Here is a 17,175-nt window from a genome sequence, read left to right on the forward strand (position 1 = left end):
AGTACTGTAGTATAAAATCTTTGCAGCAGCTGTAAAGTTGGTACTTTCCCATTACAGTATTATTATCTTGCCATTAAACAAACCATTATCCTTACTGACAGAAACCCAGATGACACGGATATTGCCTCTCCGGGTCGTTGCTTGCCCCCTCGCTCCCACATCTCAAAGGCAAGCATCGCGCCCCCGCCAGCACCTGCCCTGTTTTTTATCCACTGGATAAATATCCAAATATCCATTGGAACCCGCGCGACCCCCCGGGAGCAACGGGCCTGCCCCTCCTCAGTCCAGGCCAGGCGCCGCTGCGGCCTCCCCGGCGCCTCACCTTCTGCAGGGCGCGCACGTTCTCCTCACCGAAGAGGCCGCTCACGCCCCGGTAGACGCCGCTGGCTGCCCTCCAGAGGCTGTTCTGCTTGTCGGCCCCGCGGCCTCGCGCCGACCAAGCCCCAGGCGCCACCAGCAAGAGGAGCGAGAGCGAGAAAAGGAGTAGCAGCAGCACCCGCCGGCCGCCTCTCGCGTCCGAGGCCGTGGTGGTGGCTGTTCAGAGCCGCGCTCGCCCGCATCGTGACCCGGCCGGCTTCCTTTCTGGCGGGTTAGCACCCCCTAATGGCGGCCGCCTTCTCGCTGCGGCACGTGACCAGGCAACATCTCGCCCTTCTTGTCGCGGCACACCAGGCAACATCTCGCGGCACACTAGTGTGCTGCGGAACAGTGGTTGAATAACGCTGGACTAGATGACCCTTGTGGTCCCTTCCGACTACAATTCTATGATTCTATTGATATATAGCCATAGCATATGCATGCTGTGAAGAAGAGGCATGTGATCTCTGTTGAGTCAAATTCAGTTTTGAGAACTTGAAAAGTAAACCAAGCACCTGTGATAATATCTTGTAGGCAGAGAAACTGCCCAATAATCTTACAAAAACCTCTGGAAGAACATGACATTGTGAATGGATTAATGGAATTTATTTACTCCCAAAATTAAACATATACAACCTTATTCTACATAATTAAAAAACTAATCTTTATTTCATGATGGAATAACCTTTGGATGGTAATATATTTTCCTCAAAAAGCATTTTATTTAAAAAAATCCAATTTAAATCGAAAAAATCTGATTTTTTTGATTTTTTTTTAAAAAATCATTGATTTTTATCCACCCTGAAAAAAACTCAACAGCTTTGACCTGAACCCCCAAAAGGGGGTAGATCACTCCCAGTTTTTAACTCTGAGTAGATCAGAGTCTCTTGGGAGGTGGCCACCCGTGATTTACAGTATACAGATGCAGGAGGAGGGGCAGACTGGAATACCACTGCTTTTTATAAACATCACTGTGTCTATCAAAGCTACAGCCCCCCTTTTCTTATTCACTTCCTTTTAGCCTTGCAGAGCCACCTTAGTCAAATTGAATCCTCTGCACCCTCATTAAATCGCCAATAGAACTCTTAATGCAATCCCTGAATGCTCATTAACAACTCCCACTGAAGAACAATAGGGTGAAGTGGTGGCTATCAAACCTTGCCTGAAGGGATATTCTGCTCCATTGTCTTAACTGCTTAAGTACCGGTAGCCACTTTGCTTTATTTATTTGATGTGTTTTTGTTACAGCTGTGTTCCCGCCCCCCCCCAGCAAGTGGAGAGCTGCTCTCACTAAAGCAAAGCCCTTTCCACTTCAGTTTTTGGAGGGGAAAAGTGCTGGTTATGGTCTGTAAAATACAAAAAAAATTTGCTTCGGGGGGGCAGCTGCCCCCTCCTGCCCCCCTGCCTATGCCCATGAAGAGCATGGTCCAGGGGGCTTCTGCCAGTGGCTCTCCTGCTCAGATGTGGGCCCTCAGCAGATAAATGATCATGTGACACCAGCCCTTGAAGTTGTTCATTTATTATTATTTTTTCTTTTTTTACTATAATAGGACGTTATAAGATAAAGTAATGATATGTTGTTACAGCTGGAAACAAAATTTATTTATATTTTCACTTGTATAAAATGATTAAAAACTTCACTTCAAAATGCGAGTTTTTGGCTTTTTTTTAGTGTATTTCAAACAGATCTCAATTTGCCAAGCTAATCATTAACCAATCATAAAAATAATTGCAGATTTGGATTCCTCGTGTGCAATAACATATTTTTAGAAGCCCTCATTGAGCAAATTCGCAAAAAAATAATAATTCCGTCCTTAAATGACACGCCCTAGGGAGGCACGGAATGCAAACTTTTGATAACTTTCTGATCAATTTGGGCTAGATTTTGCCTAGAACCTCTGTCTTAATTACAGGTCTTGATCTTGTAAATGGAGGCGTTCATAAACGGAGGTAGGCGTAAACAGAGGTTCCACTGTATGATGTGTGTGTCAGTATTTTCATCCCTCCCTTTCTGTCAATCTCCTGGCTCAGTGGAGAGAGAAGGGGGAGGAGTCTTCCTTGGTAACTGTTATTCCTAACTGTCAGTTCTGGAGTGTGTGTTCTGAAGTAAAGATGCGTTCTTACTTATGTTAGATCAGTGTTTCTCAACCAGTGTGCCTCCAGATGTTTTGGGACTACAACTCCCATCATTCCTGACCACTGGTCTTGCTAGCTAGGGATGATGGGAGTTGTAGTCCCAAAACATCTGGAGGCACACTGGTTGAGAAACACTGTGTTAGATGACTGAAACTCACACAGTCTGTATATTATAGTTATATATGTTTAAAATATATATATATGTTTAAAATAAAAGAAGAATTACTACAAAACCTCTGAAGCTGAACGTCATCTGTTTATTGGTGCTCACAGCTAGAAGTTGTGAGTCCGGATATTTGGTTTAAATCCATCAGTGTGAACCAGGTCACTATGACAGGAATCTTTGTGGAATCCTTGTTTTCTCCCTGTCAAAGGCTGTTTTCTGTAGTGCAGGTATATTTCTTGGCTGCTGTAGGTTCTACATTCAAATTATGTAATAACCACATTATACTGTACTTTGTGTGCTGAAACTGTCTTTGATTCAGTGCTATGGATGTCAGTTAAGAAGGAATATTTCATGCGCTTAACAGGATTTTCAAGAAAAGAAAAAAGTATGGGCTTTCAGATGCACCAGAAGTTTAGGCAAAATCTGATGAGAAAGCAGGACAATGCTGCTTCCAGGACAGAATAATAATCTGTGGAAGGTGCTCCACTCCCAAGAAGGGAAAACACCCTTGGGTAAGATTATTTTAAGGCAATGGGAGGTACTGAGCTCTCCAATATGGTAGATAATATGCACTCTCGTGGCAAGTAGTGACGGATAGCTTTATGAATTAGTCTAGCTTGTCATCTTTTTTAAGCAACCCAAGTTAGTGGCCATTACTGTATATTGTACAAGTGAATTCCCTAGTTTTAACTATCTGCTGTGTGACAATTGTCCTCAATCTTCTAGCATTCAACTTTATGGAGGCCCCAGGTCTAGCTTCACAGTCATGTGGTTTGCCCTTTGCTGAAATGCTTCTGACTCTACAGTAGCACACAATGAATCAGAACCTTCATGGTCTTATGTTGATTTTATGTGTCAGCAGCAGGAGGCCCACCGGCATTCTGAGAACTCTGTTAAAGGGATCACTGCCAGTTCTCTAGTGCCTGTACTAGTGTTCCTCCAAGATTAATTTCCTAAATGTGAGACATTGTTGGCAGTATTTTGGGGGCAGTTGGCAAGGATGGGAATTAATGGCTCTTCCCTCAGGGCCAGGTGAGCAGTGGTGTAGGAGAGGGGGACTTTGTCTAAGAGCAGAAGTGATGTCAATGTGATGTCTAATGAAAAAGAGGCGAAATGAGGGTGCACCCACACTTTGCTTGTCCCGTGCCTAGAAAAATCGGAGCAAGCCTCAATCTGCAGAAATTTTAATGGTGTTTGCTTCAGTCGATTGACATTTGCTCTGATTAAATGATGAAGTTTTCCCCGGGCGGGGGGTGGGGAGGCAGGTACAAGCAGAAGTGTGGACAAGCTCTGGCAAGTGAATGAGATGCTATCAAGTCTTTTAAGTTTGTTTATGGACTCGAGTGAGGCAAATAATCAAATAGAGGCTTTTGTCTATGATAGTGTTCCAACCTTACTCTAGCAGTTGAAATGGTAACACTTCTTTTTTCAAGTTTGCTTTCTTCTACTTATTTAGAAACGTGCAAAATCATTTATGAAAGAGAGCCCTTCTTGGACTCATAAGGAATTGTTGCTGAAAGAGATTTGAAACATATCCAGAAGAATTCAGTGTTACGCTGTTGTTATCATTCCATTAGTGCAAGCATTTCTGCTTGCCTGACAAAACAACCTCCCCCCCCCCCGTGGTGTGCTCACAGGAGCTCTTGTGGCGGCTTCTGTTAGTGTACTGGGTTAGTTCAATCTGGCCCTTAGCCGCCTCCTTGACAGCCGCCGTCAGATGAGCAATTGCTGTCAGTTGGAAATCCCCAAACTTTAGTAGTACAGTAATGCAATGGTATGATAATGTTTGGGAAATAGCTTTTATGACTGAATCTCTTGACCATAAAAGACGAGAAGAAGGTTGCAATGCACAAGTAAATTGATAGAACTATGGAATTTAAAAACCATTGTAATTCAAAATATTAAGATATCACACAGCCTTGTGCCTTATTTTCACTCATGATTGTCATACATTAGACTGCAATTCCCATTATCCCTGACAGCTGACCATGAAGGCAGGGGGCTTATGGGAGCTAGAGTCCAACAACAGAGGAGGACACAAGGTGTGTTTGGGGGAGTGGCTTATTTTGTCCTTCTCTGTCTTTGCTGCTGCTTCTTTCTTCTGCCGCTAAATAAGTATGATTGCCTAGAATTGTGGTAATTATATATGTAATTTTGTACAATGGGCTACAGCAGTCACCACTAAGCTCTATGGGCAACTGATCACATATGGTATCTCGAGGAAGCAACAGGGGTGTCCTTTACAAAATGGTTGCAAAAAATTGTTGCAGAAATGGTTGCCACATGTAAAAGACAGGGCCACAAAATGGTCCATCAGTGGGGTGGAATGGCACCTACATCAGCCACTGCCACATTCACCTGCAGGAAGAAGCTCTTTGCAGCTCTCCTCTGTTCCCATTGTTAACTCATGTCAAGTTTGTAGTCTAGATCAGGGGTTCCCAACAAAATTTTCTCGAGGACCCCTCATCAAGCCGCCATTGTGACAAGGACCCCCATTAATTCCTATGCGAACTGTAGCTTCCGCGAAAAACAACGCTTTGTTTACAAACACTACTGTTTTGCAAAAAGGCAGCGCGCCAGGGAGGAGGGAGGGGAATGGAGAAGACAGGGTACCTGCGCAGTAGTGCACAAATGAAGTCGATGCGCGCAAAGCATCTTGGGGAGGTGAGCGTTAGTAGAATGCGCGCGCTGCCTCTTTGCAAAACAGTAGTGTTTGTAAAGCGCCACCTAACGGCATACAGCAGAACTACTGCCTCTATCTAATTCTAGTTTTGCGCTAGACTCTGCTTTGCAGGAAGCGGCCAAAACAAAAAATCTGTTATCATACGAAATATATTTAATATATTTTCTATTCTAATAGCATCTTGCGGACCCCTCTGGCATAGCTCGCGGACCCCTGGGGGTCCCCGGACCACCTGTTGGGAACCACTGGTCTAGATCCTTTTCACATGTACTGCTCTCAAGCCAGGTGTCACCCATCCTGTATTTGTGCCTTTCATTTTTTTTTTTTGCTCAAGTAAGGCGGCATAAAGATAAGATTATGTATGAAGACAGGAGTGAGAGAACAAATTGAAAACAGGGCAAAGAGGTATGGCCTTAAGGGAAAGTGGAGCCGCGCCTTTAGTGTCAATCTCAAGTTGCAGCCCATGATTAGACCATGCCCCTCAGACATTTAAAAACCTTTCTGGGTGTTATTGAGATATGGCGTTTCAGAGACCCTGAAGTAATAATTAAAAAAAGAGGTGCAAACATCCAAACTTCATTTTAAAAGTGGGCCTGAGGGAAGTTTCTCTTTAAATGGATACACCAAGATGGTGGGTGAGAATTGTCCCAATGAGCCCATGCACTTAAAAATTTACCACACCATTCTAGAAGATCTCAGATGTAGGAGAAAAGTAAAGTAGTTCCCACACTAAGAAAAAGAAAAAAGGCATGCAAACTTGTTTCGCTTCCGTGGTATAATCTGTTTTCGGCACTGTGTGGATTTGCCTTTTCTGCACTTCAAGTGAAACAGGGACACTTCCTCCATCGCCTTGCAGCTTGCTAGGCTTCTGACCTGCCCAGCCCCTGTTAGTGCAGGCGGCTCTTCCCCATATGACTGGCACTCTCCCTGGCAACAGCTCTGTAATGGGTGGAGGAAAAGCTTTGAGAAAGGACACAACTCACCGGGCATCTCCAGTTAAAAAAAGAGAGATCAGTTAGCACAGACCCTGAAATATTAAAACAATAAATAAAGAAGTATAAACATCTAAATTTTATTTTGAAAAGTGGGACTCGTGGAACAGTTTCTCTCTAAATGGATACACCAAGAACCACAAAGCAAAGAGCTGCCACCTGACATTCCTTCTCACAGGGCAGTGGGTGGCATAGAGAGTCCTTTTTGGAAGGTAGGGTTAGGAGACAATCCTGCAGGGACAGGCTCGGGTGTCTCTTTTTGCCTGCCTGCCTGCTTTCCCACAGGGCAGTTGCTGGAGGATTTCCCTTGCAGGGAAGGGATAGCTTAACCTTAACTGGAACAGAAACTCCTATAAATGTTTTCCACCATCCAGCTCAGCTCACCTTAACACCTAGGCAGAGGTACATCCCTCTCATTTGCTGTTAAGTTGCTCAGTCTTCCTTTTGAAACTGCAACCAAATTCCAACTCACTAGTCTTTTGGAAAAAGCCATGGCATTCTGTGCTGCATGAGACCCTTCAAGTCTAAAATTACAGGTTTTGCCAATCTTCAGAGCTACACTGTAGCTCAGGCATCCCCAAACTGCAGCCCTCCAGATGTTTTGGCCTACAACTGCCATGATCCCTAGCTAACAGGACCAGTGGTCAGGGATGATGGGAATTGTAGTCCAAAACATCTGGAGGGCCGAAGTTTGGGGATGCCTGCTGTAGCTGCTACAAAAAATGATGGAGACAGACAGCTGCAGAGACGAAACCTCCACTTCATTTGCTTGTTTCACTTTCATTATCAGATGCTTTCTCCCACAAGCACAGAATGGTGTGTGCCTTGCCTTCCCCTACCCACAAACGGTTTATCTATGCAGCAACCATGTGAGCGAGGTTAGGCGAAGAGAAACGGAGAGCATTACTCACTCAAAGTCACCCAATGGATTGGGGCTTTAAGAGTAGAAATGAACATATCTGTCCATTTTGGCTTCTCATTTTTCTGATGATCAGTGTAACCCATCTTCACTTCAGTTTCCTTTTAAAAAAATGATATGAAAATGCACAGGCATTTCTCCTAAGGTAATGCAGAAACATTTTGAACACACTTTAAAAAATGGTAAAGGACCCCTGACAGTTAAGTCCAGTTGCAAACGACTCTGGGGTTGTGGCACTCATCTTGCTTTACTGGCCGAGGGAGCCGACGTTTGTCCGCAGACAGTTTTTCCGGGTCATGTGGCCAGCATGACTAAGCCGCTTCTGGCGAAACCAGCGCATGGAAACGCCATTTACCTTCCCGCCGGAGTGGTACCTATTTAAAGTGGTACCTCGGGTTACAAGCGCTTCAGGTTACAAACTCTGCTAACCCAGAAATAGTACCTCAGGTTAAGAACTTTGCTTCAGGATGAGAACAGAAATTGTGCTCTGGCAGCGCAGCAGCAGCAGGAGGCCCCATTAGCTAAAGTGGTGCTTCAGGTTAAGAACAGTTTCAGATTAAGAACGAATTAAGTTCTTAACCAGAGGTACCACTGTATCTACTTGCACTTTGACATGCTTTCGAAATGCTAGGTTGGCAAGAACTGGCACCGAGCAATGGGAGCTCACCCCGTCGCAGGGATTCAATCTGCCAACCTTCCTATCGGCAAGCCCTAGGCTCAGTGATTTAGACCACACTGCCACCCTTGAACACACTTACTTTCCCATAATATTTCTGTGCCAGCCACCTTTGTTGCTGTTGTTGGAGAACTACATTGCAAAATTAGGAATCCAAATTTCAAAGGACAGCTCAGTTTTTGTTGTCATATTGGTTTGGGAAGAGTGAATTGGATAGTTTCCCATTAAAGTGCAAATGGAACAAATTTCTCCCCCCTCCCAAGCTGAGAACTCTTTCCTTGGTTTCTTCTCTCTCCTTGCATCCTCGCTCCCTCCAGGATGCGTCCAGTCCAGAAGTCCTTGTGTGTGCTGATGGTGCTGATGGCATCCCTGGCTTTTCTCTATCTTCATGTCTGGTCACCAAAGCCCTACAGTACGGTGGACCTGCGACACCGGCCAAGCCGGACACCTGAGCAACTGTTGAGTGACCACCTGCTGGTGCCTGAGAAGAAATATGCACACATTGCTTTCCGGATTAAGGAGGAGATCCTGGAGTAAGTGCCCATCCCTATTTAACAAGGACAGTGCCTGTTTTTGGGTACCAGGCCCTCAGGAAGCACTATTTCTTTTTTGTTTGGGGGTGGGGGAGGTGTTGTATATGTGCTTTTAAAAAGGCACAGTGTCCGAACATCTGCAGTAGGATTCTTAAGGTTTCCCTTCAACCCCCTTCCCAGGGGTGTGGGGGGAGGTGAATAGAGAAGATAAATATCTGAATATAGGAATGGATGCATTGTGACATTAATGTGCAAATACTCATATCCCAAATCATGGAGCTGACCATGACATGGCTCCAGTGGCCAACGCCTCCTCCTTCTGCTGTGGAGGGGAAGGAGGGTCAAAGCAGTCTCCTGCCAGTAGCAATGCCAGGAGAAGGGGAAGGAGGAGCCATTGAAGCTGTGTGGCTACCGGGTTTGGCTTCACCCATGGCTCCTCCCAACATTCTGATGTCACATGTGGGTAGTTGCACATGTGATGTGTCTCTCCCCCCCCCCCGCCCTTGTAAGCTGGCTCCTCTGACTGGATTTAAGACTCAGGAGACCACCTGGGATGCCATGTGGGGCAAGGATGTCTGGACTGTAGATTCAGCTGTGCCCTCAACAGTGGGGTTGTGTGTGGCTTAGGGAGAGAAACCTCTAGCCCCAAAGGTGTTCCAGCTGCTGCCCCAGATATTAAATGTGTTTCAATTTTCCCTCTCCTATAATAGGAAACAGCCGGTGGTGCAGTAAAGTAAATTTAGATTCTGGATTTATAGGCCTTATTCTGCTCCTGCTTTTAGATGATAATGTAGCCCTGCTGCTTTGGAAGGGGGCAGGATCCTGCTCATTCCTCTGTGTGGGGTCCTGGGCTTCTGTCCCACAGTCCTATCTTGATGGTACTCTTGGCAACATTCATCTCCATTGGGTGGGGGAGGGGGGAGATTATTAAACGTTCTTCCAAGTAAGGCATGCTGTTGTTGCAATTTGGTGTACTGTATTCAGCATTGACAAAAAAAGAATACCCCTCAGCAATGTTTACTGACACGTACTCGTCCCTTCACAGGCTCCTTCCAAAGAACTCCTGCAAGTGTGAGGTAGAACCTAGTATGAACTTTCCACTTCAGAAACAGCTCTTTGGTCACATCTATTCTCTGGAATTCGCAAACGCCTTCAATCCTTCCGAACTGCCAGAGATAAACAGCAGGCGAAAACAAGAGTACCGCAGTTACCAGCAAAGGTGAGCTCCTTGATCACGCCACACATACTTGGTAGGGAGTTCTGTTGCAAAGGAGCAGCTGCTGAAAAGGCCCTGCTGCTTGTTACCATCCTTCTATACACAACCTCAGCTGATGGTAAGAGGGGACTCTCACAATTGGGTGGTGCTTGGTTTATGCAGGGGTGGCCAACTCCCAAGAGTTGGCGATCTACTCATAGAGTTAAATGGGCGATCTACTCATAGAGTTAAAAACTGGCAATGATCTACCCCCTTTTGGGGGGTTCAGGTCAAGGTTGTTGAACTTTTTCTATGAAGGAAAGCCCTGGTTTTTGAGGTTCAGGTCAAAGTTGTTGACCTTTTAGGGAGGAGTAAAGCCACATTGTGGGGCGGTGCAGGGCAAACTTTGTTGAGCTTTTTTTTACGGGAGCTAAAGTTTGGGGGAGCCAGTGATCTACCAGTGATCTACCACAGACGTTCAGTGATCTACCAGTAGATCACGATCTACCTGTTGGATGTGCCTGGTTATAGAATGGCAGCCAGATTCCTGTTCCATCAGCAGAGAATTAAACCATAAAAGGTACTCCTGACCAGAGATATTATCCAGACTTAGGGGAAGGCTGGGTATATTTCCTTGCTTATCCTGTCAACAAAACCCAGCTTCCATTCCAGTGGTTTTTCCTAACCATGCACTATTGTAACCATTTAATATCACTTATACCCTTTGAACCCTTAATTTACCAACAACTCTGGTAACTTTGGGGTCTAGACATTGTACAAACCACTCAGATATATTTACTGTATTTAACAAAGATATTACTGCTTGCTGCCGTGGTTACTTTAAAATAGCACTGCCTCATTAAGTAGATAACATGTTGTTGTTTAGTCATTTAGTTGTGTCCGACTCTTCATGACCCCATAGACCAAAGCACGGCAGGCACTGTCCAACCATCTCGTCCTCTATTGTCCCCTTCTCCTTGTGCCCTCAATCTTTTCCAACATCAGGGTCTTTTCCAGGGAGTCTTCTTTTCTCATGAGGTGGCCAAAATATTGGAGCCTCAGCTTCAGGATCTGTCCTTCCAGTGAAAACTCCGGGCAGATTTCCCTGAGTGTAAATTCCAACAGCTTCTTTCTAGTGACACCCACCAGTTTACACCTTTTGACATGTGCAGTTAGTCCCCTTTGTTGCTACCCATTTTGCACTGTCACCTACGCATAAAGTGCTTGATCTGCAATTCTACAGTGTGATTTGTTGTATTCTCCGGATGTTTCCTTATCTGTAACATGGCTTGCTTACTCCATTTCCATCACATCAAATATGGCCTTGCTTTCTCTCCACCCAGCAATTTTTTTTCAAGACAACTTAACTAAATGAAACAAAATTTAAAAATTCCTTCCAGTAGCACTTTAGAGACCTGCATGTGGTACATGCAGCATTTGTAGCTGCTTCATGACTTCAAGCACATGGTGCAAGGGACTAGTGGCTCGCTGGCTGGAAAGCTGCAGTGGCAACTGCCTTGCTTGTGTTCAGGGGCAGATTGGTAGGCAGTTAATTAATAGTGGAGGAAGGTTGACTTGCCACCACTTATTTCACAGCAGGGACCATCATTCTGTCTCCTGGGACACTATTTGCCAATCTTCTGTGTGCCAAATAAAAAGCCTTTTTTGAAGACAAACCCACCAAATATGCCAGGCAGAGGCAGGTTACTTTAGCATGCATGGCTTAGGGTTAGACTGCCACATTTATTTTGGGGTGTGTGGGTGGGAATCCATAGCCTCTCTGTTCTGATCAATGGAAATGTCACAAAATGGTGAGCAAGCTTTTGAGACCACCAGAACTCTTCACAAGGCTGGATGTTTAGAAAAGCAGAAGAAGGTGAGGAGAAAGCTGGCTTTGCATTGATGCCATAATGTCTGCAATGCAAGCATTTATTTTTCTAGTATAATCCTAGAAGGTATGTGGCTATGGGGGTTGTCCCAAAGAGCACCCGCACTTCAGAATTTAACTCATCAGCCATGTAAAGTAAACCCCCTTGTAGCAATGGATAATCTAACAACAAGACGGGAGACAAGGCTGAGTTCCCCAAAGGCCAACCCCAGGCGGAGCTCGGGAGCCTGTATTTATTGACAGCAACTTTGACAGCTAATGATTAACTTGTAATGCAGCTTCCAACCAATTACAGAGTATGACCTCATGCATAGTAATGTTCAGGTACATGTCACTTCCTGCCAACACCCCAAAATTTCCGCCATGAAGGAAGTGGTGAACTGCACATCCCACACATCATGTACCTATCACATGCCTTGCTCTTTAAACATCCCCCTCCTCTCAATCTTGTGACACTCAGTACTTTTCCAAGGCTCTACCTGCTTCCATTGTTTCTCCCTAACCCAAGTTTGACCCATCCTGGTCTTCTCCTGTCAAGCCTGCTTCAGCCAGATCTATCCCAATCTTTCCAGATCCACCAAGCCTCACCCAGTACAACTGACCTGTGCCTTCACCTCCTGACCTGTCATTGTACTGGCTTGCCAGTATTACACTTCCTAATCATAGAGGACCGACGGGTGTGCCACGCCATTTTCTAAATCAACTCCACACCCCCTGAATTTGGCAGGACAAATTTCTGAGTAAACACAGGATTGCAATCTGTGGTTGCAGTCCTAAGCACATTTCCTAAGGCTCACTCTGGGCAGCCGCAATCCTAAGCAATCTCATGTGGAAGACTTGAGAACTCAGTGGCACTTACTTCTGTGAGAATATGTTTAGGATTGGAATTTTAGCCACCAGCTAGCTACTGAGAGTCAAAGCAGCAAATGAATGTGAAGGAACAATTTCCTGTGTCTTCCTTTGACACAGAATGGACATGTTTGTCAGGCGCAGCTTTGAGGGAGTGTGTGCTTACTGGACTTCCCTTCCACATAGTTCTTAAAATTAAGTAGTCAACTGGTGATCTGCTTTAATTTTTGTTGATTTCTGTTGCATTAAAATCATTGTAATCCACTTTGATTTTTAAAATGTAATTGTGGGCTACAAATATTTTTATCAATGGATAAAGGTGTAGGAGCACTGTGTCAAAGCCAGAGGCTGGCATCCCTAAACCTTCTTCCTCTCCATTCTCCAAGGTCCTATTCTCCATCTGACCAGCTCCTCATCGTCCGAGCCAACTCACCTCTCGAGTATCCAGCCCAAGGGGTAGAAGTTCGGCCCCTCCGGACCATCCTCATCCCAGGCAAGTCTCTTCCCCTCCACTTGCGTCTCGAAGGAAACAACTATGGGGGGTGGCAGGTCTGGGGGACGGGGGACCGTGCTGTTGCGGAAGATGGTGTGCTTGACATGGAGACTTCTTACTGTGGCACAGGGAAAGGTGAAAATTCATTAACCTCCTTGTGCATTTTTATTCCTCAGGTCTGAGCCTACAAGCAGCTGAAAGAGCTCTGTACCAGGTAAGTAAGGTATTTGGGACACAGAGATTTGATTGCAGGGATTAGGTGATGTTTTTCAAGCCTGATTAGTTTCTAACATCCCTGTATCCTTGCAAAAAGGACAACTGGTTGAACCACTTACAGGAAAGTTGCACATGGAGTTGCATGTTTGAATGTTCTGTTGAGGCAGCAGGTGAAGTTGCATGTTTGAATGCATTCAAGCACATATTATCCCACCTCTAGCCTGAAATGGTGCAGGCCAGAAAAATGGTTACTGCTTGATTCTGCTAAATGTAGAAACTGGTCCTATTTCTTTGACAAATGGCTAGTGTGTGTTACCTCTTTGGGTTTTCTTAGATAATCTGAGACCATGAAGCCACCAAAGGATCTTGTGTGTCTCTATGTGTGATGATTGCTTGTCTTATATATTACTTCGACTTGCAGGCATGAGCTGGTTGTTTGGAGCGTGTGACTCCTCTCTTCAACTGGTTTTGGGGGATTCCGGTGGGTTTCTGGGATTCAATTCTAAGTGTTGATTATCACTTTAATACAGGTGGGGAACCTTTTTCAGCCCAAGGGCCACACTCCCTTCTGCACAAATGTCTGGAGGCCCCGTGCCAATGGGGGGCAGGGCCAGAATGGCTGGGGCAATCCAGTCAGATAGGCAAGGCACAAATATTATTAATTAATTAATTAAAAGTAGAGCACCACATGTGAATTTTATCTTTATACAGTAGGCTAGTTTATGCACACACACCCTTTACTCTTCATCCAGGAAAGCAATGAACATTATCAGAGAACAAGGACTCATTCTAGCCAGACAAAAAGATTTGCTGAGTGGGGCTAGTGAGGGGGGGGGTGTCACTTGGGAAGCTGTGAGCAGTGCTGCACTAGATGTGGCAGCTTCTTCCCAGACACAGCTCCATGCTTTTTTAAAAATTTTTTTATTGAATTTTACATAAGAAAAAAAGGAAAAGAAGAAAAAGAAAATTTTTAAAAAGAAATACAAAAAACAAAAATAACAATATTATCACACCTTATCTCTTCAAACTTCTTCACTTCCCCTTCTTACAGTCCTTGTTGATAATTAACTCTTACCATTTCCAGATCTTAGCTAAACATCATAGAATTACGTCCTATCTCCCAATTCATGACCTTATTCTTAAATAATTCTTATTCATTTTATATAGAAAAGTGGAAGAAAAATAGAAAGAAAAAACCAAAAAAAAAGACATAATCATATTATCCAATTTCTAATCTAAACATTTCGGACTTCCTCATTTCCCCTTCTTGAGTTCCTTATTGATAACTAATTATTGCAGTTTCCAAATCTAGAATTACATTCTTTCTTCCATTTTAAAACTTCTTTTTAACCATTTACCCTTCATACTTCTCTTTACCTTTATTACCCAATATTCTCTTACCCAAAAATATTCATAATTAATTTTCAAAATCTTTTCCCCCTTTTTATTCCCACCCTTGAGACTAAATCTACCCCCTTTCCTTGGAATCGATGTCTCCAGAGATTTCAGACAGCTCCTTAATACTTTCCGAGTTCAAACCGTGTTTTATCCAGCTATAATAACCACCCCAATTCCTCCTCACCCCACTCCTGCTCTGTCCCAGTCTAAACTTTGCTCAGCCCTTTCCCCCCCTGCTGTATTCCCAACATGTTACCTTCAATCTCATTCTCTTTCTGTCCCCCACCTGCTTCCTTCTCCCCCCCCCTCTCACTGGGGTAACAACCCTTTTGTTTTTCCCTTTTTTGGGGGACTTTTGAATCAAATCCCTTCCCTGTTCCACCCTTCCCACCGGTGAAACAGTGATTTCTTCTTCATCCTCTTCTGTCTCAAAATTCAGTTCTGTTGGTTCAGCAGTCTTCTCTCCCGTAGTTATTGCATTTCCTTCAGGATTGCAGTTCTCCTCTGTCATTTCCAGAATTTCCCCTAAAATCAAATCACAGCATGCGTCTTCTTCTAGTCCTTCCCCTAGTCCTTCTCCCTCTTCTCCCTCTTCTCCCTCTCTGAATTCATATGGATCATCTATTTCGAAATTCAGTTCTATTAGTTCATCATCCATGCTTGTTGCAACACCTTTAGGATTGCGAATCTCCTCCAGGCACAGGTCCATGCTTTAAAGCTTCATGTCTGAGAACCCCCGCCCACCTGGAGCATTCCCTGTAGAAAAGCCTCCAACATCCCGCTAGTCAAAATCAGGACACTCATTTTTGGGTCCATTGCTCTCACGGGAGCCAGTTGGTTCGCGCCAGAGCACCAGACCAAAAAACAGGACATTCTGGGATCCAATCAGAAGGCTTCTGTAAATCGGGGTGTCCCGCTTAAATCAGGATGGTTAGGCAGTATGCAATTTCAATCTGCGGGAAATCTGAACTGATGTTTGCTCCAAATGAGTGCTAAAGAGTGGGTTTTGTGGGGAAAGTTTTGGGGTAAACAACAAAATAATTAAAAAACGCTCAGACACTGAGCTTTTAAGCACAGCCTGGGCCTGGAAAGAGCAGGGCAAAAGGCAAGTGTGGATGAGCTCTTCCTGTGTTTCCCAGCCCTCTTGCCTTCTGTTTGTCCCTCCCTTTCCAGCTGTCTCCTCCTGGCACCATTTCTTGTTGCACAATTCTAAGTTCTGAAGAAATGCAAGCACTCATTTCTTTATTCAAGGATTTATGCTCTACCCTTTTCTTGCAATCACATTACTCAGAGAGTCAGGCATCAGTCAAAGTACTGCAATCCATGATATTTCCAATGCTCTGGAATTCTCTTCCTGTAGCAGCAAAGAAAGTCCCACCACCGTTATGTTTTTGACATTTGCTGATAACTTTAATTCCCCTCCTCAACCCTTCCCAAATGAGTATTTTTTCCCTGCAGTTTTTAATTCCTGTTGGTTTTTATGTTTTAATACTGTTTTATGATCTGTATTTTCAATATGTATGTTACTTTGGCACACTGCTTTGGCATTCTCTGAATGTAGAGTGGTTCATAAATACTGAAATAAATAATAAATAGAATATTCATTTGTAACTAAAAATAAATAAAACACAAATTTTAAAATAAAGGGACTAATCAGGATTCACCATATTAAATTCCATCTACCCAGCTTGAAAAAAGCTTGCCAGAACAGAAACATTTTCGCAATCAACAGAAAGTAGCAAAGGATGTGGGATTGAGCAAACTTCATGTGTCACAGCATCAGCTGCGTGTGACCACCGAGAGAACAATGCTTATCTTGATTAGAAGAAAGCAAACCTTTCAGCAGGTTCATGCAAATTAGCTAGAATTGTTCTGTGTACCTATAACTTATTTGCATGTCATTACTATAACCAAATTTGTACTCTGCAGAAAATCTGCTGCATAAACCGGTCTAGTCAGATTTTGATTGGAACATCCTATAAAGTTTTCCATTCTGTTCCCAGCACACCATTTTACCAGAGAGATCCTAAAGCTGAGGTGGGGAACCTGTGACCCTCATGTTTGGAGACTCCATTAGGGTTGCCATATTCCAGGGATCAGAAACCCAGACACCCCACCACCACTGGGCCACCCCTCACCATTCTGCATCTCCCTTGCTTGCCCCCTCCCTGCCGCCAACCCCTTCCTCTCCTGCCTGCTGCTTCCCTTTCTTTCTTCCCTCCCCTCTCTTTGCTGTCTTTGGCCTCCTGCTCACGGTGGGAGGCTGAGCGGCCCCGGGAAGGTCACACAAGGCCAGGCAACTACCAGGACCAGCGCGAGGCCTAGTGCGGCCAGGAACAACACCAGGCCTAGCGTGACCCCCAGCCACCCGATGCCTGCCTTCTGTTCCTGGGCACAGTGCCTTCTGAGCATGTGCTTCACAAAAATTATAATAAAATAAAACATAAAAATAAAAAACAACACCCCCCCAAAACCCAGACATTTAATCCAAAATGCAAAAATCCGCCCAGATGGGGTTGCTGGCCCCCCAAAAAACCAGATGTGTCCAGGAAATCCCAGGCATATGGCAACCCTAGACTCCATCAGCCCCAGCCAGCTTGGCCGATGGCCAGGAGTACTGGAAATTGTAGTCTAAGCAAGATAGAGGGCCATAGGTTTCCCGTCCCTGTTGGAA

General features: G+C 44.6%; 1 protein-coding gene across 3 annotated transcripts in view; it reads left to right on the forward strand.

Annotated features, from left to right (window-relative positions):
- Positions 1-17,175, forward strand: part of B4GALNT1 (beta-1,4-N-acetyl-galactosaminyltransferase 1) — a 53,220-nt gene that overhangs the window by 27,717 nt on the left and 8,328 nt on the right. For 2 of the 3 annotated variants that reach the window (XM_035102698.2, XM_035102692.2), the window contains exons 2-5: positions 8,247-8,462; positions 9,508-9,681; positions 12,781-12,887; positions 13,064-13,101. In XM_035102698.2, coding sequence (XP_034958589.1) covers positions 8,248-8,462; positions 9,508-9,681; positions 12,781-12,887; positions 13,064-13,101 — 534 coding nt within the window. In that variant the 5' untranslated portion in view covers position 8,247. Of the gene's footprint in view, positions 1-8,246; positions 8,463-9,507; positions 9,682-12,780; positions 12,888-13,063; positions 13,102-17,175 lie in introns of those variants that run through there. The other variant, XM_060272156.1, reaches the window with a different exon arrangement.

This window comes from Zootoca vivipara, chromosome 2, assembly GCF_963506605.1.
Source record: "Zootoca vivipara chromosome 2, rZooViv1.1, whole genome shotgun sequence".
NCBI lineage: Eukaryota > Metazoa > Chordata > Lepidosauria > Squamata > Lacertidae > Zootoca > Zootoca vivipara.